Source organism: Panthera leo, chromosome D2 (genome assembly GCF_018350215.1).
Source record: "Panthera leo isolate Ple1 chromosome D2, P.leo_Ple1_pat1.1, whole genome shotgun sequence".
NCBI classification, from domain to species: Eukaryota; Metazoa; Chordata; class Mammalia; order Carnivora; family Felidae; genus Panthera; species Panthera leo.
The window spans coordinates 83,976,261-83,997,756 of record NC_056689.1 but is presented as its reverse complement, the minus strand read 5'-3'; the positions used below and the strand labels follow the sequence as shown (position 1 = coordinate 83,997,756).

General features: G+C 52.8%; 1 protein-coding gene across 5 annotated transcripts in view; it reads right to left on the bottom strand.

Moving 5' to 3' along the window:
* Positions 1–21,496, bottom strand: part of MGMT (O-6-methylguanine-DNA methyltransferase) — a 296,999-nt gene that overhangs the window by 225,145 nt on the left and 50,358 nt on the right. For 3 of the 5 annotated variants that reach the window (XM_042907574.1, XM_042907573.1, XM_042907572.1), the window contains exon 2: positions 6,512–6,648. In XM_042907574.1, the coding sequence (XP_042763508.1) occupies positions 6,512–6,636 (125 nt within the window). In that variant the 5' untranslated portion in view covers positions 6,637–6,648. Of the gene's footprint in view, positions 1–6,511; positions 6,649–8,094; positions 8,163–14,561; positions 14,585–21,496 lie in introns of those variants that run through there. The other 2 variants (XM_042907571.1, XM_042907575.1) reach the window with 2 other exon arrangements.

The window sequence follows — 21,496 nt, the reverse complement described above, 5'->3', positions numbered from 1 at the left end:
AGAAATCTGCTTATTTGACTCAAGAGACCTCCTCAAGAAACACTCTGTAAAATGAAATCATTACGTTGTTTAAGCACATACAACACAAATCAGTTCAAACCAGTGGAGGAAAGCCGTGAGGTGGCTGAGCGTGCAATAGGTGCAAATCCCAAGGAGCGTCATTTGATGAAAACTCCTTCCAGTGTTTATCCCGGGGAGAGCTTCTCCCCTTCCTCAGAAGATGGGACGGAGGGGAGGCCAGGGTCTGCACGAGGATCGCCTGGTCCGCCCGAGAACTAACGCAGGAACTTCCCGGGAAGGGTCTCGCAACACGCAGATGCTCAGGATTCACTCGGACGTGATCGGCAGGCCACGTGGCACAGAAGGGCTGCCAGGGACCGGCCGGCGTCACCTTCGGTGTCCCCGTGCAGGCCACTCCTCCACTTACAACACTTAAAAATGAACAGGAAAGCGGCAAATCCATGCAGAAGCTGACTGCCATCCACTCAAATGGAGTGCACACAACAGGACTTCACGGGTCTGGCCACTCTTCAGGAGGACCTCAGAGGCATCCCGTCTTCACCATTTCAACGGAGAGACTGCTTTGGCACACGTAAAGGGCGAGACCTGACCGAGCATCCAGTGGGGCGGACGCCCCCCTCCCAGACAGAACAGAGACCCTGCAGTGACTCGCTCTGCCGTAGAGGGTCCAGGCCCTCCTCCGTGAGCCTAGTGACAGGGAGCCACGAGCCAGCCAGCCAGCCAGCCAAGTGCTGGAAGGAGGCTCAGGCCGAACTAGGCCACACGCTCCCACCCAGCCTCTACGCTGAGCTAGCAGGGGCCACTTGCCAGAAACACCGTCAAGAGCCACGTGTGTGCAACACCACAGAGCCCCACAAAGAGAAAACAGCCTGCATGCGTTAAGTTTTCAAAAACACAAAGTATTTTTACAACTGCTCAGTTTGGTTGGACTATAAGCTTTCTCGGTGTTGCATTCCTATGTTGTTTCTAAAATGACTTCCATGGACAAAACGAAACACGAGGGTGACTCTTTGAGAAGGGAGGGGGAAGACACGTGCGGGTCCAGCCCGGTGGGACCAAACACGCTACTGCTCCTCTCACAGCGTGAGTGCGACCAGGGCAGAACGGTCCATGTTTCAAGTGAATCAAAGGGAATCAACTTTAGGGAAACCTAAACAAGCCCCCAAATAACATTTATTTTTCAACACCCCTTCGCATTAGATTTTTTGACACTGCAGGGAATAACGGGGTCAAAGCTTTGTAGTCACGCAGAGATGGTGTGGGGAGAGTTCATCGAGCTCTTGCAAAAGCAAGTTACTCTTAAACGTGACAATCGTTAATGCATACTTGATATTATTGGCAGGAAGTCATAAAATTAGGATCATACTCTCCTTCCCATCTGATATTCTACATTCGAGTATTTTTAGGAAGGGAAAGGTAATTTAACCTAGACCAAAAAATCCCAAAGATCACTGTATAAAGCCATACAAACAGGTAAGCAGACTGACGTGGGGAACAGGAACCCTATTTTGTACAGAATTACAAGTGAAATTTCACTGAAGACAGAGGTCAGTGGTCAACTTCCAATTTCCCTACTGAAGAAAGCAGCATGGCTCCAGGGGAGATAAAGACCCCAGCCCTCACAAGCACTCGAGGAGGAGGGGCAGAACAGCATCCCCAAGCCGTGAGGATGCTCTGCTCGAAACCCCCTTGGCCCCTGCCCACCAGCAGAGCTGGAGAGCACGGCCTTAGGGGCACACAGCGCTTCACCTGCAGGTACCGCCCCTCGGAGTGGGCAAGGGCAGCACCGAGTTCTAGTAGACAAAAGGAATCCTAATCATGTCTTTCTGTACAGGGAACACCAGAGCTGGATGGCATCTGAGGTGAATTCATCCACAGCTGGAAAAAGAAGCCCCACTGATCCTACACAGGATGCTTTCAGAAGAGAGGGAACACCTCCGAAGTCACTTTGTGCCGAAAGGCTAGCCTGAATGCGAAAGCCTGGTAAATGCATCACAGAAAGGAAAATTATAGCCGAACATCCGTCATGAATGTAAACACATAAGTACTAGAAAAAATGGCAAATTTAAGCCAGTAATATGGTGGGGGGGGGGGGGGGAAGGGGGGCATGCAGGGAGAGATCGTGAACTACGTGACATAGTCCAGCATTTCAAGACGGCTATAAAATCTTGCTTCATCACTTGTTTAAAAAAAAAAATGTATTTTAATGTTTATTTTTGAGAGAAAGAGAGAGAGTGAGACACAGAATCCTGAGCAGGCTCCAGGCCCTGAGCCTTCAGCACAGAGCCCGACGTGGGGCTCGAACTCACGAACCATGAGATCGTGACCTGAACTGAAGTCAGACGCTTAACCTACTGAGCCACCCAGGCACTCCTCACCACTTGTTTAAAAAAGTAGTAATAAGAACGTTGAGACACGTACAAAAAGACTAACAAAATCCACCATGTAGAGGAAGTATTTTCCATCCGAGGAAAGACACCTATGAGACCCACAGGGGCAGCATCATGGCTCGGGAACCAGAAGCCCCCGTGACTGGAACAGGGGAAGAACGTCCACCGTCACAACGTTTACCCCATACACCAGAGGGTCCAGTCAGCGGTGAAAGTGGAAATAAAAGGCATAAAGATCAGAAAGTTGTCTTTAGTCACAGGACCGACTTTCTATAGCAGAAGTCCTAAGGAATCTGCAAAACAATTCCTACAACTATTAATTCAGTAAGAGGACAGAAGATCAACATTATCAAAAATCAACATAAAAAACGATGTACCAGCAGCCAGTAAAAAACCATTTTAAGCTAATTTAGAACACCAAAATATTTAGAAGTCAGATGTACAAAAAACATACGAGATCTCTATGCTGGAAACTAGAACACAGAAGAAAATTAAAGACAAGTCGAATGAATGGAGACATAAACCATGTTCATAAATTGGAAGGTTTTTAAAGTGGTCAACCCTCCCAATTTGGGTACAAAAATTTAATGAACCCCCAACCAAAATCCCAATCAATACTAGACACCTTGATTCTTTAATATGGAAATTTAAAGGCACTGAAGCCAAAACAGTCTTTAGGGGGGAAAAAAAAAAGTTAGAAGGCTCATTACCTTAATTCAAGACTTATCACAAAGCTATGCAATCACATCCACACAGTTCTGGTGTGGGACAGGTGAAGCGATCACCTGAACCACAGAACGTCCAGACATAGGGATGCACACAAGCAGTCAACTGATTTGACAAATGTGCTAAGGGAATTCAATTTAGAAAGTTGTTTTCTCCTCCTAAATGAGGAGAAAACTAAGTAACTGGAAAAAAAACTGAGTACCTCACCACAACAAGGTGGTTCAAGATGATGGGTCCTAGATCTAAACATAAGAGCCCGAAATTATCAAGTTTTAGAAGAATTTATCAGAAAATACTGGAGAAATTAACAGTAGGCAAATCTTAAAGACAAAAAATGCTAAGAAAATCATTAAGTTGTAGTCCCTCAAAATTAGGAACTTCTCATTGGAAGATGGCACTAGAATAAAAACAAGCATCCAGTTGTGAAATACATATGTGAAATACATATGTGAAATACACATATCTGATAAAGGACTTGTAACCAGAAGCACAAATCAATGATAAAACAAACAGGATGCCCATCGAAAATGGGCAGAAGACCCACGCAGACGCCGCACAATGAAAAGGCAGGAGTGGTCGATAAAGGTGGTTAGAGGAGATCATGAGGAAAGTTAAAATCAGAACGAGAATGTTTCAGACCCACTAGAATGGCTAAAACTTTAGAAACTAACACATATCAGTGAGAGCACAGAGAGATGGAAACTCCTGCAATTTCTGATGGAAGGGAGTATGAAATGGTTCCACTTGGGGAAAAGTTTTGGCAGTTTCTTAGGAGGTTAAACATACATTTGCCATGCAATCCAGCAATCCCACACCTTGGAGCTGACTCCAGAGAAGCAAAAAGGGGTCCAAAGAGGCTTGAACAAAACTTTCAACTTTACTCCAACTAGCCAAAAATTGGACAATTCAAATTCCATCAGTAGGAGACCTGATAAAACTGTGGAGTATTCCTAGAATAAACTACATTCACCACCAAGAAGGACCTACTAATTGACACACAACAGGGGTGACCCTCAAAACGTCGCTGAACAAAGAATCCAGTACAGAAGACTATACCCTAAACTCTATATAAAGCTCAAGAATGAGCGGTTAATCAAGACAGAAATGGGAACGGTAGATGCCAACAGGAGCCGGGACTCACAGGGAGCACAAGGGAACAGGTGGTTTAGAGAGTTCCAGATCTTGGTTTAGGCTGGTGGCCATTTGGCTTGTACACTTTTCTCAAAACCTCACCTCGATTTTCTATCACTTGAAAAAGAACTATCAACCCTGAGTATTCATAAAGAATTTTTGAATCTGTAACTTTTTTTTTTTTTTTTCAACGTTTTTAATTTATTTTTGGGACAGAGAGAGACAGAGCATGAACGGGGGAGGGGCAGAGAGAGAGGGAGACACAGAATCGGAAACAGGCTCCAGGCTCCGAGCCATCAGCCCAGAGCCTGACGCAGGGCTCGAACTCACGGACCGCGAGATCGTGACCTGGCTGAAGTCGGACGCTTAACTGACTGCGCCACCCAGGCGCCCCAAAAATCTGTAACTTTTAAATGTCCCTTCCTAAAGTTAACCGTGGGTGTATAACAATACTGGTTAAAACTCATTTCCCACTTGCCCCTTACACACAGAATCTCGCCTACCCTGGCTCCCAGCCCGGTGGTGGCCCTGTGACAGGAGGATGCTAGGGGCTCCTTCTGGAAAGGGGGGTGGGTCCCTTTCTCTCTCCTCTGCCCAGAAGGGGAACGTGGCAGCTCGCACCCCAGAGGCCGGCCCAAAGCACCAGAATGAGGGCCACAGCCTGGAGAGGCAGAGGAAAGCCGGAGGCAGCCATGAGACCCAGCCTCCACTGCTCATCTACGAGCGTCTTACTGAAGCCATCCGGACGACTGCTTCAGGCTGAACCCAATCCTGATGCAGAAAGCAGCTCAGAATTAAGCCTCCTCTTGTGTTCTCATCACCCAGAGTGGGCATTGAACGAAACGTCTATGTTTTATTTTCTTCCCCAAATTCACTTCAAGGAATTTTTTCTTAAAGCAAAAAGTTCCACAAAATTTCTGTGATTTATTGGGCAAGCGAATATGCTAAGAGACAAAATGACATTCCCCACGAATTATTTGGTGTCTGTGATTTTCTGAGCACCGTGGCCAGATGGTTTTCATAGAAAGAGAAGAGTGTATTCATATAGTTCAAAGGTTTGCTTATTTTTTTTTTTGGTCTTAAAAAAAAAAGTACTATTGATTGTAACATGCAGCTCGACAGGAAAAAATCTCGACACTGGAGGCGAAAACGGGTATTTATTACCGTGCCCGCGCTCATTATGGCGGTCTCTGACAGGGGTCCATTAAAATCAATTTTTATGTTTCTATGTATTTTCTTTATCTAATGTTCTCTGGCATTGTGTTTATTAGCTGGTTAAGACAAACACTGAGCAGGAGTGGGCGGTTTTTCCCTCTTCTGTCAGAAGTAACGAGAACTGCAATTTTAATACGACTCACAATCGATGGATGGAGGAAACGTTACATTTCAGAACCAAACGTTAAGGAGTGCTTTAAATTTTTTATGTTTTTACAATTAAGAGAAATACGGTGGAGATCTGTCAGAAGAGAAGCACGTGTCCTGTTCGAAAAGGCAGCGCTCTACCATCATGCTGGGGGGCTCCCCCCATGCTCAACCGCCCCCCCACCCCCGTCTGTCTGACACCACAGGGGCCACGAGAGCTCCAAATCAAGCAGTTCCAAGACTTCAGCAGGAAACTCACCTGGCAGACTCCGAACAACGAAGGCTGGTCCTGATTTAAAAGCATCAAGATCAGGGAAGCATTTCCCCCCCAATCCCGGTCACCAATCTTCCAGAGAGATTCCCACACTTGTTGAAGAATCAAAATATTTAAGGCTTATAGTCCATCGACTACTCTGTAAATGTTTTTTTGTTTATTTTAGAGACAGAGAGGGAAGGAGAATGCGAGCTGGCTGGGGGGGGGGGGGGGTGGGTAGGGGAGGACAGAGGGAGCGAGAATCCCGAGCAGGCTCCACACTCAGTGCACAGCCTGAGGTGGGGCTTGATCCCATGACCCTGGGATCATGACCTGAGCTGCAATCAAGAGTCAAACACTGGATGGACTGAGCCACCCAGGCGCCCCTGTAAACGTGTATGTTAATTAGACGTCATGGGCCACTAGCGAGAGCTGTGCCCCGGTGGTTACCTGCAGGCAGAGGATGCACAGACATCAGCAGATGCTGCTGACGCAAAGTCCTGGCCCAGCCACGGGCCAGGCTGAGGTTGGTGGCTGTCGGCCCGTGGCTCCGTACCACGCCGCAGTACCCACCGCTTCTGTGCCACTCTCAACAAATACCGCGCAGAGGGGACTGCAGGGGACTCACCCGGCGTCGGGGGTCTTCCCGCCGTGCAGCCTGATCTCATGCACACCCTGCTCACAGGCAGAGATCTCAATCTCCCCCAGCGGGCTGTCCACCACCTTGTAGTTCATTTCACAGGTCTTGTCCATTCTCCCACGCACCTGTAAAAGACGATTTTAAAGCAATTAAGTACACGTGAAAAAGCGTGGTCCCTCTTAAAGCACAACGAGCACCAGTTACTGAAGACAAACGTCTTCTGAAGTTCTTCCCCATTCTTGGAACCTAATCATCGGATGCGTCGTCTTTGTACTGCACTTACTTCAGAGACAGAAAACTACCAGGACCCCTAGAGCAGCCGACCAGCGGCACACACGCCTTCCTTCAATTACTCCCTAGCCTCACCTTGAACCAGGGCTCAGTCGAAGAGGCGAAAATGACCAGAGCTCCCTCTATGTGGTCCCTAGAGCCAAGCTAACCTTGCTTCAACAAAACAGTTACCAACTTTCTCACCAACACAGGCTGAAGCCACCGGATATTTTGAACAAAGTACATTTAAAAGCAAGGCATCGTGGAGTGAAGGTGGACACAGCTCTTGTGCAGTGGAAGCTGTGCTGGCTGGGAGCGAGCCCCATGCACGCATGGAGAACACACACAGCTGACCCTGAACAACACGGGTCTGCCCTGCGTGGGCCACTGTGCACGGTTTTCCCATACAGGACTGTAAATGTATTTTTTTTTTACATTTATTTTTGAGAGTGAGAGAGAGAGAGAGAGAGAGAGAGAGAGCGCACACGCACAGTGGGGGAGGGGCAGAGAGAGGAGGAGACACAGAATCGGAAACAGGCTCCAGGCTCCGAGCCATCAGCACAGAGCCAGACATAGGGCTTGAATTCACCAACCATGAGATCATGACCTGAGCCCAAATCGGACATCTAACCCACTGAGCCACCCAGGCACCCCAGAACTATAAATATATTTTTTCTGCCTTATGACGTTAATACGTTCCCTAGCTTACTTTTTTTATAAGAACACAGTATATAATACAAACATACAAAAGGTGATAACCGGATATTTTCACAGGAAGGTCAACAGTAGGCTCTTAGTAGCTAAATTTTTGGGGAGTCAAAAGTCACATGCAGATTTTCGACTGCACGGAGGTCAGCGTCCCTAATCCCATGCTGTTCAAGGGCCAACCGTGCGCTTCACTTACTTTCAGAGAAACGTACAAACACATAAAAGCTCTCCTATGATGCACTGTCCCTGTTAATTGACAGATATTCATTTCGGTCAGCGGACCAAAGGCTGGGGAGAACGAGCAGGTACGGCGAGGGTGGGGAGGAGCCAGGCGGGAGGTCCGGGCAAACCGACATTGGATAAAAACCACCCCAAGTGCGGGCAGAAGATGCGAGCCAAGGGTGGGCTGTGGGGACGCGAACGGGGACCAGCCCAGGCCCCGGAGCCTGTTCCCTCCCTGCAGCCCCTCCTCCCGCAAACCGCGTGACCTCATATGCCAGCGTTTCCCCGCGCTCGGCCCCACGGCAGCCGCCAGCCATGCACCGAAACAGCGACAGCCTCACCCCCCACCCAGACGGTGCGCTGCTCCTGACCTGTGGGCCGGGCTGCTGATCACAGCTCTGTCCGCAGGCACCTCCGATGAACTGTCTGCGACGTAACCCTGCAAAAATGCTCTCCTGCACACGCGGCTCTTCAGGGACGTCACTGCCGTCCATCGTCACCCCCACCACGCCCAGGACTCACCCTAGGGATTCTCCTCCCCCGCTCACACCATCAAGCTCCTACCACTGCCAGCTCCGCTCATTTCCACCCCATTCTCCCCGAGGCCTCATCAACTCTCATGTGAGGAAGGACTTCCCTGGGACCCGAGTTACACCTGGGCCCTTCCCACCCCTTCCCGCCCCTCGCCCCGAACAATAAATCAGCTGCCAATTACACAAAGGGGCTACAGCAGGGTCCGAAAACTGCAGCCCACAGGCCACAGGCAGCCTGACACCTGCTTTCGTAAATCACATTTTGTGGGGACGTGGCCTCGCTCGTCTGTCTGCATGCTGGCTGTGGCTGCCTTCCTGCTGCCCGGCTGTGACAGGGACAGTGTGGCCCTGAGCACTTACCCCGGCCTCCACACGCCGGGTCTGCTGAGCCCCTCGAGGTCCGCGCTCATGCACCCTTCCTACCCCCACCCGCAGGCCGGCCGGCCCTCCAGGCAGCTCAGGGGCCTGATACTGCAGTCCCTCCACCACACGTCCTCTTCCTGACTTCCCCACATGGCCAGCCTCACCACCCCTACCCTGACCTCTTCCCTTCCCCATCCTTCCACCTGCTGCTAAAGCCACACACCAACTCCCTCATCTGTCTTCCCAGCAGCCACGAGGAGAAGTGCATTTATGGCCCTGATGAGGTCAAGCAGTACCCCCAAACTACACAGTGTGTAAGCATCACCCCGAGATTCCATCCTAAGCCCCGGGCTGCAGAGCCACCCTGCTCAACATGCACTTTTCTGTGCGTCTTGACCGGGATCTGAAATAGACTCCTCTCAGTTCCCAGCGAGGGGACACGGGATTGTGATGTTCGCCCGATGTCACAGATGCTCTGACATGTCGCACTCCTCGACCACCCCAACGTCCATGGATCCCCACTTCGCCATGCAGGGGCAGGAAGCAGGGGAGTGGCCTCCCACCACGGCCTGTCACTTTGCCACAAGTGCCTTTATCTGTGGGGTAAGGGACACCTAAACCACAGGGCCTGGACTAGTGGGAACATGGGCAGACACTTGGCCTCCGGGAAGGATTTGGGATTACCATCTTGTCACAGTTGACATTTTAACCACATGCCCTTGGCCTTCGATCCTGTCACGCAGAGCATCGGCTCTCCTCTGTAAAATCTTATCCAACAGCACCAAAATCCTTACCGTCGTAAACAGCGGGTGGCCACCCCTCCCCAGCCCCCCGGGGCCTTCCCTCATTCCTCGGAGCCCTCACATCTATGGATGTTTCCTGTCACCCTGAGGGGTCTGCTACCAGGAGTCAGGGCTCCACTGAAGACAGATGCATCACATACACGAGAGGCTTATCAAACAGACGAAGTAGATGAGCAGCATTTCCACCATCCAGGCCAAGAGTCTGGCACAGCATTTCCCACAGTGTGTTCTAGAAGACTAAAGACTACTCAGAGAAATGTGGGTGCACTATCCCCTCCTGGGAAACTCACCATGCACGTTAGTGTGTTAAAAGCTCTGAGCAGTCCTGCATAGAAACTGGTTTTTGTTAACCATGAACTCACATCTCCTACCTAGGCCATGCCTGTCAGGCTGAAAGTGGTTTCCTCGCAGATCTGGGCGCAGGCCTCAGATCCAGACCATGAAAAGCCATGAGCCCCTGTCCCAGGCACGGCTCCGAATGGAAAGCGTCAGAACCTCATAGCAGCTAATTTAAGCACAAAAGCAATTTACTGAAAGGCTGTTCCATAACTCCCAGAACTGCTGGGAAGGCTGGAGAAACAAGCTCAGACAACTGTAGGAACCAAGACTGGCCACAGTCCAACCACAGCCAGAATCGAACCTCAGGAAACATCTGTAGGACCACAGGGACTATAGACACGCAGCCGGCACCGTTGCCACCGTTGCCCTGGAAACAGGATGTTGCAGCCACTGCCAGTTTCCTGCTGCCTGGCCCCGTGCCATCTGCCCTCAATTCACTGCCCAGTGTGTGGACCCAACACCACGTACAAGTTCACACTGGCACGCATCCCAATTCATAACCCAGAGTGTGGATGCAGCACCACGCACAAGTTCACGCTGGCACGCGTCCCAATTCACGGCCCGGAGTGTGGACCCAGCACCACGCACAAGTTCACGCTGGCACGCGTCCCAATTCACGGCCTGGAGTGTGGACCCAGCACCACGCACAAGTTCACGCTGGCACGCGTCCCAATTCACGGCCCGGAGTGTGGACCCAGCACCACGCACAAGTTCACGCTGGCACGCGTCCCAATTCACGGCCCAGAGTGTGGACCCAGCACCACGCACAAGTTCACGCTGGCACGCGTCCCAATTCACGGCCCGGAGTGTGGACCCAGCACCACGCACAAGTTCACGCTGGAATGCGTCCCAATTCACGGCCCGGAGTGTGGACCCAGCACCACGCACAAGTTCACGTTGTCACATGCCCCAATTCACGACCCAGTGTGTGGACCCAGCACCACGCACAAGCTCAACGCTGGCGCGCGTCCCAATTCATGGCCCAGAGTGTGGACCCAGCACCATGCACAAGTTCACGCTGGCACGCGTCCCAATTCACGGCCCAGTGTGTGGACCCAGCACCACGCACAAGCTCATGCTAGCACACATGCCAATTCACATCCCGGAGTGTGGACCCAGCACCACGCACAAGTTCACGCTGGCACGCATCCCAATTCACAGCCCGGAGTGTGGACCCAGCACCACGCACAAGTTCACGCTGTCACATGCCCCAATTCACGACCCAGTGTGTGGACCCAGCACCACGCACAAGCTCAACGCTGGCACGCGTCCCAATTCATGGCCCGGAGTGTGGACCCAGCACCACATACAAGTTCATGCTGGCACGCGTCCCAATTCACGGCCCAGTGTGTGGACCCAGCACCATGCACAAGCCCACGCCGGCACACATCCCAATGCACATCCTGGAGTGTGGACCCAGCACCATGCACAAGTTCACGCTGGCACATGTCCCAATTCACGGCCTGGTGTGTGGACCCAGCACCACGGCACAAGTTCACTCTGGCACGTGTCCCAATTCACAGCCCAGAGTGTGGACCCAGCACCACGCACAAATTCACTCTGGCACACGTTCCAAGCAGGAGAAGGATGGAACACTAGTCACCCATCTTCCTTCCCAGGACTCAATTTTCTCACCAATAAAACAGCAACGACAGTTCTGATTCCACCACCCTCGCTGGGCTGTTCCGTGGCCTGCAGAACACAGGGAAGATGGTGAACAGGCCACTGGACCACTGCTCCTGTGGGGAAGGGCCTCCCTGTGCACAGGACACAGCCAACTCTCACCCCTACCGCAAGGCACAAGGGGGAGACCCATCTGAGTATACACACGGGGGTCGGGAGAAGGTTAGGCCAGGGTGGTGAAACTGACAGATGGCCACAGGCATGAGGCCTGCCTCTCCCGTCTCCACCACATGGAGAAATGGTCTCTGGAGACCTCGGTCCTGCTCACTCCTTGGTAAAAGGACCTGGCATGTTATAAGGCCTCACCCTGGTGGCCAGGCTCCGACCACAGTCAGTTAGGGGTGGCTGGACTTGGAGACTGTTGGCCTCGAATGCAGGGTTAGGGCTGCAATGGTGGTCTCTGAACCAAATATTGCCCAGGCACCCCGGGAACCGCATTTCTGAATGGGACACAAAGGACCCTGAAGCTTGGCCTGCCCACCGCTGTACCAACACCAACATGCACCCCACGCCCGGCAACGTGGTGCCAACCCTGGCCCGCCTGGTCTAACCTCACACACGAAGAGCAGTCCACCCTCATCAGGTGAGGACAGGCTTGGACGAACCACACTATTGCCTGAGGGCACAGAACACCGTGTGTCCCTCACAGAGCAGGGGACGCTCTTTCCAAATCATGGCAAGAACCAAAAAAGGGCAACCAGTCTGTAGTGGCAATAACTGGGGAGTTGAAATCAGAGTTATGGGTGAGCGGCTGGGGTCACCTGGGGCCACAACCAATCAGCCAGTCATGGGGTTGTGTGAGGTCTCAGCGGTTTGCTCCTGAGACTCTGTTATCGGTTAACAGAAGAGAAGCCAAATCCCACTTCAGTTTCCTGAACGCCAGGATTCCAGACCTGCCTTCCCTAGGACTAAGGCCTGGTACCCAGGCCCAGGTCCTGGGCGAGGCCTGGTGGGGCTGTATTTTCTCTGGCGCTGCTGGGTTTACCTAAGCCCGTTAGCAGAACCGCGGCTAGTCAGAGATAATTACCACAACCCACCGCCTACTACTTTGCCAAAAGAGCAAAAGCAGCAAATTTTAACAGCATTTTATGTGAACCTGCCAGAAAGGGAGCCCTACGTGCTTTCTCTCCTGTAGACAACAGGCACGCATGCACCGAGTCCTTCCACCAGCAAAAGTAAAAACCAGCCGATGTCCTAGAGCAGCCTACCGCGTCACGGATAACATGTCCCCGGACAGCAGCGCTGGGCCGTGTGGCGTGGAGGGCAGTGCGTGGACGGGAAGCCCCAGGCGGACAGCAAGTGTGACACAGCACGGGTGTGTTACAAGTCAGGCAGAGCCCGTCGAGGGCGGAGGGAGGCTCGCAGGCTGGGTGGGGCGTCGCTGACACCAGGGGGACAGCAAGAAGAGGCTTCAATAGTCGGCGAACGCGTCGGGGAGCCAGCGCGTCCCAACACGGGCTGGGGGGAGGTACCGCCTGGAAAGCGACAATGCCAGACACACACGGGGCCGGCCAGGAGCGAGGCAGCACAAAGGAGCCGACGGGATTCCGAGCCGTGTGAGCACGACAGCTCCCGTCCCACACCCTCGCACAGCCAATGCCCCGCGCTCCAGAGACCAACCCAGACAGAGCCAGGCGCCTGACCCCGAGAAGCGAGCCAAGAAAGGAACAAGGCCCGGTGAAGACACTCGCTGGTTGGCAGTGAGACAAGATGCTCGGGCACCAAGTCCAGGGCCAGGCCAGCCCCTCAGGACTACAGGGAGGCCATACCAGTGGGGGGACAGGTGAGGAGGAAGAATTTTTGGAGGAAACGACATCCACATGGAGGGCTGGCTCATAACAGGAGACAGGCAGGCGAGACGCCCGGGCAGACAGCGGCCGAGGCGGGCACGGCACGGAGGGGCCAGGAGCGGGCGAGGAGGCAGGTGCCACAGCAAGCCCGGGCTGCACAGCACGTGAGGCCAATGGATGAGCCTGGCCTTGCCCCGAGGGGCCCTAGAAGATTAGACGGGGGAGAAGCCACCCGGTTTGCCCATTTGGAAGCTTCCTCTAGCAGGTGTGTAAGGAATGGGTGGGAGAGAGATTCGGAGTCGCTGAGGACGGACGGGAGCCCAGCCAGCACATGGCGACAGCACTAACCAGCGAGCAAAAACCAACAAACATGCCCCTGATGCATCAGTCGCTAGGAGAAGGTGCTGGAAATTCAACAAGACAAAAAGGGCTTACTGGGGGAAAGGACCACAAAAGTCAACTCACGCATGCTGGGCCATCTGTGCCACAGCTTTTGTATAAATCTAAAATTACTCCAAAATAAAGTCTGTGTTTAAAAATCAATACAGATAGAACAATTTAAAACATTTTTTCTGTTACCTGCATGTTCTGAGTTCATAGTAAACGAGTTCCTTTTATAAGGAGAAAACACTGTGTTAAAATCCCACATGACAAACACAAATGACAACAGCAAATGTTCTAAAATCATCATGGCCTCAATCTCATCTGTGTAAAACAAGGGACTGTTAATGCTTTTCTGAGTAAAATAAAAACTCTTGAGGCATGAGATTTTTTTGGGTTAAAAATGGGTTGAATAAAATGCACGCACACAAAAGCAAACCAGATCTTACCCCTTCTTTCACATCATAAATCCCTAAAAATGTGACCTGACCAGCCCTACACATGCTGGTGCCCTCCCTGCCTGCCTGCCCTCATCTCTGACCAGGGCCCCTGATTTCACTCTGTTTCTGTTGCTGTTTAAACACTCAGACCTCACTTGTGCCTCAGGGCCTTTGCACCTGCTGCTGAAGCTCCCTGAAACATCTCTTCCTAACATGCTGGCACAGCGGCCTTTCTGTCACTTAACTCATAAGCCTACTCACACATCACCTTCTCAGAGAAATCTTCCCAAAACAGTCTACATCCTCCATCCCTTCTATTTACAACACTTATGTCACATGCAATTACATTAGATGTGTTTTGCTTGTGTGCCCTGTGTTGCCTTCACTAGAACGTAAGCTCCAGCACAGGTAGCGAATGTTAGGTGATAATGCTGGCCAACGAGTAAGAAGTCTGCTGAACTTTTCATTTAAAAAACAACAACAACAGCAAAAGTGGCAGGCACCACCTCCTTCCCTTTCTTCCTTCCTTGACCTGGCGTATGTGCAGGCTGGAGCGGTGGCAGCCGCCTGGAACATGAAGGAAAGGCCGACTGGAGCGCCCTGGCCGTGATGCCACGGCAGCGGCCGCACCCACCGCACTGCCACACTCCGTCTCGCGTGAGAGCAAGGAAGTCCTGCTTGTCGCAAGGTGGCGTTCTCAGGAATTCCTCCTCTCTTCCGGCTGGAGTGGCTTCCAGGCTCCACAGCACTCACAATAGCGGCCAGAATACTGTGGGTGCTCAGCGAGTACCTGCTGAATAAGTGAACTGGTTACACGAGTCATTCCATCATGCCTGAAGGACCCAGAAGGGGGAACTCCGGAGTTAATAAGAATCCATGGCTGGGGCTCTGATGGCGTGAGGAGACCAGGAAGGCTTCCTGGAGGAGGTGCTGACATGAGACAGCAGGCAATCTTGGGGCATCAGCAGGGAGAGACTATGGCAGGCAGGTCTGCCCGTGGAGGGCCCAGTGCCACAGGGAATCCGGGGCATTCAGGGAACCGAAGGGGGCCCCCTGGAGGGAGAGGCCTGTGTTTGAGAGGCACCTGCTGCAGCAGCCCTGGGAGCCATGGGGAGGAGTGGGGGACAGGAGCGGGAGGGCACAGGCTATCCCTGACAACCCCGAGAACATCTGGGGTGGACAAAGGCCTTGCTGTCTGCAGCGCAGCTGCTTCCCCAGCCCCAACGAGGACGGACAGACGGAAAAACCCAACCACCTCCCACTCCCAGGCAGGGGCTTCAGGCGCATGACATAGGGCCGTGGGAGACACAGCGATGCTCAGGCCTTTCTTCCCGAAGAGGCCAGCAGGCACCTGCAGGAATAAACCCCCTGCAGCACGGGGAGGGAGAAAGCGCCACTGTCACTTTCCAGTGTGCCTGACGGCACAACATGGAACCCAAAGTCTGGGGGGTCTGCAGTCGGGACTCCAGGACCTGTCAGCAGCTCCCACAACTGGCTGCTCAAGTAAGTGGTGCCCGGGGAGCTCAGCGAGCGCACTGCTTCCCGCTGTCCCACGGCGTCTCACGGCCCCGCAGACCAGCCCGAGTCTTCTGCCGACACCACAGGCCACACTCGGGCCGCTGGAGGACCAGACGGTGGGCTTCCCACTCCCCACTCGCATGAGGCCCAAAGTCTATGGCAGCCCACGGGCTCGGGGGCCAGCTCCCCGCGTCCTGCTTGCGACAGCCACCTAAAGCCACGAGAGCTGATGTTAATTGGTGGCAGGAAAAAACGATTTTTCATGGCTATTTGGAGACCTCTGAAAAAGTGAAGCGAATTTCGTTTCATCCCCTTTCAACATGAATGGCGTTTAATGTTCTGCATTAAGCGGTTGGTGCCAGAGGCCAGGTTTCCACTGCAGGAAATGCAAGGAGCCTGGGGACAGAAACGGTCTTGCCTCTCCTTCACTTGTCGTCTTCCAGGCCCACTGTGTGGGTCTAGACACTGACTTCCAGAACCACCTCCGCAGTCCCACCTTCCACTTTTAACCCCTTCCAGCAGCACCCTCCCGTGCAAGGAAAATGCCAGAAAAAGGGCTAGAAGAAGAAACCACCTGCCTTCTCAGACACCGTTTTCAAACCAAGTACCCAGACATTTGCTTCTGTTGGGCATCGGGCCACAGAGTCCATGCAGACAGCGGGGTGCAGGCCTTCCTGGGGCGCCCCAGCTGGGCCCGGGTGCCCATCAGCTGCAGGCAGGAAGCGGGAGCCCAGCCGGTGCTCTGGGGACGCCCTCGAAAAGGGGAGAGACCGTGTCTCTCTGCCTTGCGACACCAACAAAGCCACCACGAAACGATGACTCATTTCGTAATCTCCCTCCTGAACAGAAAATAAGAAAAAGCGGGTGGGAAGCACCTTCTGTCCTCAGGACTCGAGATCAGCCCACCTGATGATCGGGTGAAGGGGACTGTCTTAACTAGAAAAACATGGGGCGCCTGGGTGGCTCAGTCAGTTGAGCGTCCGACTTCGGCTCAGGTCATGATCTCACGGTTCGTGAGTTCGAGCCCCACGTCGGGCTCTGTGCTAACAGCTCAGAGCCTGGAACCTGCTTCAGATTCTGTGTCCCCCTCTCTCTCCGCCCCACCCCTGCTTGTGCACTGTCTCTGTCTTTCAAAAATGAATAAACATAAAAAAATGTTAAAAAAAAAATGAAAAACACACGTGACAAAGCCCTGGGAGGGAGCAAGTACTTTCTACCGTATGAGGATCACCTCATAACAGAGCTCGCTGTGCAGGCAGGGCGGCAGTGGATGGGCTGGAACCCACCCCCCGCAGGTGCAGACGCTGAGGAGGAAGCTGCGGGCCAGGAGGCCAGGCCAGCAGCTCTGACCCGCTCAGGGTACCGGCTCCGCCGAGGCCTCCCCGGGGGCACCTTGCTAGGCTACATGCAGCAGAAGACAGCCCAAGTGGGGGCTCAGTTTATGATTTGCTAACAACCAAAAAGGGCTGGATGAGGTTGGACTGGTTTTGCCAAGAGAAAACGTGGGCCCGGCCATCTGGTGTGTCAGACTCAGTATAGATCCAAAGGTTGTGCAGAAATATCACTCCACGTCCACACAAAAACCTGCACCCGACGTTTACAGCTTTATTCGTAAGTGTCAAAACTCAGAAGCAACCAGGAGTCCATGTACCATCTGAAAAGTCTGCATACTGTGTGAGTCCAACTATGTGGCAATCCGGAAAAGGCACAACTATGCGGTCAGTAAAAGGATCAGGTGCAGGGGCCGGGGGCAGGGATGAACAGGCAGAGCACTGAGGATTTGGGGACCAGGGAGACTACCATACAGGATGCTATAATGGGGGAAACTGTGTCATCATACATTTACCGAAACCCACACAATGCACAGCACCAAGAGTGTGCAATCTATGGACGAATGCCCTGGTGGGGGCGCTGACCGAGGGTGAGGCGGAGAGTGTCGGGGCCAGAGTGTCTGAGAAGGCTCTGTACCTTCTGCTCAATTTTGCTATAATCCTGAAACGTCTCTAAAAATTAAAGTTCATTAATTAAAAAAGTACCATTCCAAAGCCTTGTGCCATGCTGCTGGTGTGGAAGTGATCGTCTGTATTTATTGCTAAATTTCTAGGAACCCACACATGCAGACGTGAACAGAGGAGGAATTCCCCATCACAATCACAAAAGCTGGCTTTCAAATGAAAAGCTTGTATGGGATGCCCACGCACACCGCGGTCTGCTCATGTTGTGGGCTCACACACAGCCTTCCAGGGTACGGGATCTGGCCAGAGCACGAGGGTGCCTTCCTTCATCACCCTCACTGCAGGCAGCCCTGCACGGCACAGCACCTTCCCAATTAATGCCACTTTGGCTGTAAAGAATACTCTAAGGACAAGCGCCCTGGGGAGCAGGGACCAGGGTGAAGAAGGGGCTTCCACGGCCCCGCACACATACACATCTTCCTGGGGGGCTCAGAATCCACAAGGTGGCTAAATAAGGCACTCCAAGCAGCAAGTTATAAAACACATGGGAATATGCTTACATGGAGATATGGAGGGACATCCAAAAGGATGCATTCACTGGCCTTTAAGTTCTTTTTATCTATTTTGAGAATGAGAGAGAGAGAGAGAGAGAGAGAGAGAGAGAGAGCAAGCCAGCAGGGGAGGGGCAGAGAGAGAGGGAGACAGAGAATCCCAAGCAGGCTCTGTGCTATTAGTGCAGAGCCCAATGGGGGGCTTGAACTCCTGAACTGTGAGATCATGACCTGAGTCAAAGTCAAGAGTCAGATGCTTAACTGACTGAGCCACCCAGGTGCCTTGTGTTCACTAGCCTTTAAAATAACCATTACTGGGGCACCTGGGTGGCTCAGTCGGTTATGCATCCAACTTCGGCTCAGGTCATGATCTCGCGGTTCATGAGTTCAAGCCCCACATGGGGCTCTGTGCTGACAGCTTGGAGCCTGGAGCCTGCTTCAGATTCTGGGTCTCCCTCTCTCTCTCTCTGACCCTCCCCCATTCATGCTCTGTCTCTGTCTCAAAAATAAACATTAAAAAAAAATGTTTTTAAATAAAATAAAATAACCATCACCAGATAAAAACAGGCACTATCTACACTGTAAAATTATACTTAAAGCCCAGTTTTCCTTTCCAAACTTCTCGTTTTTGTTCATATTATCAAACTGGGAGGCCAACCTCCCAGGTCATAGTATCGTATTTGTGGGAGGGCAACCACTTTTGTGTTCTGGAGCTCAAACGTGGTTTGAATCTGCACTCCAACAGGAATTAAGGGATAGAATGCAAACTGCTGTGTGAGTGTGACCATGTGACCGTGTGTGAGGGGGAGGAGAAACAGGTGGCAGAGAGGAGCGCAGAAGACTGTGTGTGCAGTGTAACAAACCGCTCCAGGAGCACCTCTGAAAAGCATCCCCGGCCGCAACTGCACCCGAATCCAAATCCATCCCAACGGGGTAGGTGCACGACGTCTGGACCCGCCCAAACCACGCACGACAGCAGAACACGGGAGTTTATCAGTGACCATCACGTGTCTCCTTAAAGCGTTTCATAACAAGCTTTCTGACTAACCAGGCCACCGCACGCCGGGGTCAAACCCGCAGGCTCCCCGTGGCAGTGGATATACCAGTGTCTGAAGCGTGCAGGGGCCCCGGGGTGGCTCAGTCGGGTAAGCATCCAACTCCTGACCTCAGCTCAGGTCTTGATCTCACGGTTGTGGCTTCAGGCCCTGCATTGGGCTCTGAGCCTACTTTAAAAAAAAAAAAAAAAATTAGAATTAAAAAATAAAATAGAGCGTGTTCAACCCCGAGTGTGCACACTCTGGGGTACACGGTGCTGGGTCGGCACAGACGAAACCACAGGGTGAACACAGTCCTAGCTAACCAATTTCGTGGAGGAAAACAGTTTTATACCTAAACAAGGATGAAATGGGAAAATCCTAGGTTTGCTGAGGGAAAGAGGAGCCTTCAAACAGGTTTCCACTTGCTGGGCTCCCAGGCCCTCAGGAGCCCCTGCCTCGAGCCCCTGTGCCCCTGCCCCTGTGCCCCTGCCTCAAGCAGGACTTTGGGAGAAAGCTGGGACAAACGCAGCTCAAAGGCTCCATCTGCTCAGGTAGCTCTATTTCCCTCCTGTTTTGGCAATTCAGTGAAACCAAGTTTGAGTACCTAATGAAGGAAAACCCACTGTTTTAAAAATAATTATTTTTAATGTTTTTATTTATTTTTGACACACAGAGAGAGACAGAGCATGAGTGGGGGAGGGGCAGAGAGAGAGGGGGACACAGAATCCGAAGCAGCCTCCCAGCTCCGAGCCATCAGCACAGAGCCCGGTGCGGGGCTCAAACTTACAGACTATGATCATGACCTGAGCTAAAGTCAGACGCTCAACCGACTGAGCCACCCAGGTGCCCCGAAAAACCACTTTTTAACAACAAATGTGTCACTCTGCCAGCTAAAAGACCAGACCCACAGGTAAGGGGAAACCAGTTTACAAAAATAAACGAAGCCCAGCCCTCTGATACAGGGAGCAAAATAAAAAACCTGCATCAACAGACGTTTGAGCAGGATTTGGAAAAGCAGGAAAGAATCCTTACCTTGGCAGAATGCACCCCCCTACCGTCATAATGGGGTGGCTGGACCTGACCACAGAGGGCAGGAGCTGGCATCCAGTGGGGATGCGAGGTGCCAGTGGGACCTGCAGCCAGTCCTGGGCGTCGCAGGGTCACCTCATCCCCTGCCCCTGCCCTGCCACCAGTGCTAGGGGCTGACACAGGCAGGGCCATGGGAACCTGAGCCAGCACGAGCGAGGTCACCAGGTCCTGGGAAGGGGCTGTGAGGCCCGATAAAGCCCAGAGACGATGGGCGGGAGGGAACTGGCTTTAGGCCTTGACCTTAGGCCCTTCTCGGATGGAGCCCACAATGGAGGGTTGGAGGCCACTCTCCGGTCCACCTGCCACACGTCCCAGGCGGGGAGGCTCAGTGGTCCTTGTGCACGTTCCTAGACGCCTTCCTCCCCAGCACACAGGCGGACGTGGAGGCCTGGCCACAGCAGATGCCTCAACTTCCTCCAGGGCACCAGGAGCATGAGTGGCCCCGAAATCTGGGACAGTCTGACAGGGGGTGGGAAGACCCACCAGAGCAAGCAGACCCCTGCCTCTGGACCCCCGGCCTCTGAGGAGCGCTGGGCACAGACCCAGCCTCATGATCACAGCTGCCCTGTGCAGCTGCAAAGGAAGAGACACCACAGAGCCCTCCTCGCATGTGTTCAAAGGGGCACCTGGGTGGCTCAGGCGGTTAAGCATCCGACTTCCGCTCAGGTCATGATCTCACAGTTCGGGATATCGAGCCCCATGTCGGGTTCTGCACTAAGAGGGTGGAACCGGCTTGGAATTCTCTCTCACCACCACCCCCGCCCCTCCCCCGCTCTGTCTCAAAACAAACTTTGGGGGGAAAAAGTTGACAGGACTGCAGCTGCTTTGCAGAAAACCAAAGGGTGCTGAACCTTTTACACAAGGAACAGACTAGAAGCCCCTGTGGAAACGGCAAATTCCATGGTGAAGGGCACCCGGGTACCCTCACAGCAGGAGTCTGACCACCCTATCACGCCTGGGCACACTGACCTTCAGCTGTGACCAAGAATAATTCACTTGGAATTTACTGTGAAGAAAAACAATGAGAAAATACCCCGTTTTCACTTTAACTGCCCCTGCCTGAGCACGTGCTACCATTGCTGGTGAAAGTGACCATCCTGCGGAAGGACGGAGAGCCCTGCTGACCGTGCGGTCTGGACAGAAGCTGCCTGGTCCCCGGGATCATCCCTGGACATCTGGCAAGGCCCCTGCATGGGTCCTGGACCACACCCCGCCAACAGCATGTGCTCGCAACCGGGAAATGTTCTGGCACTTAAGGCACCCATGAGGTCCTGGGCTGCACAATGTCAGT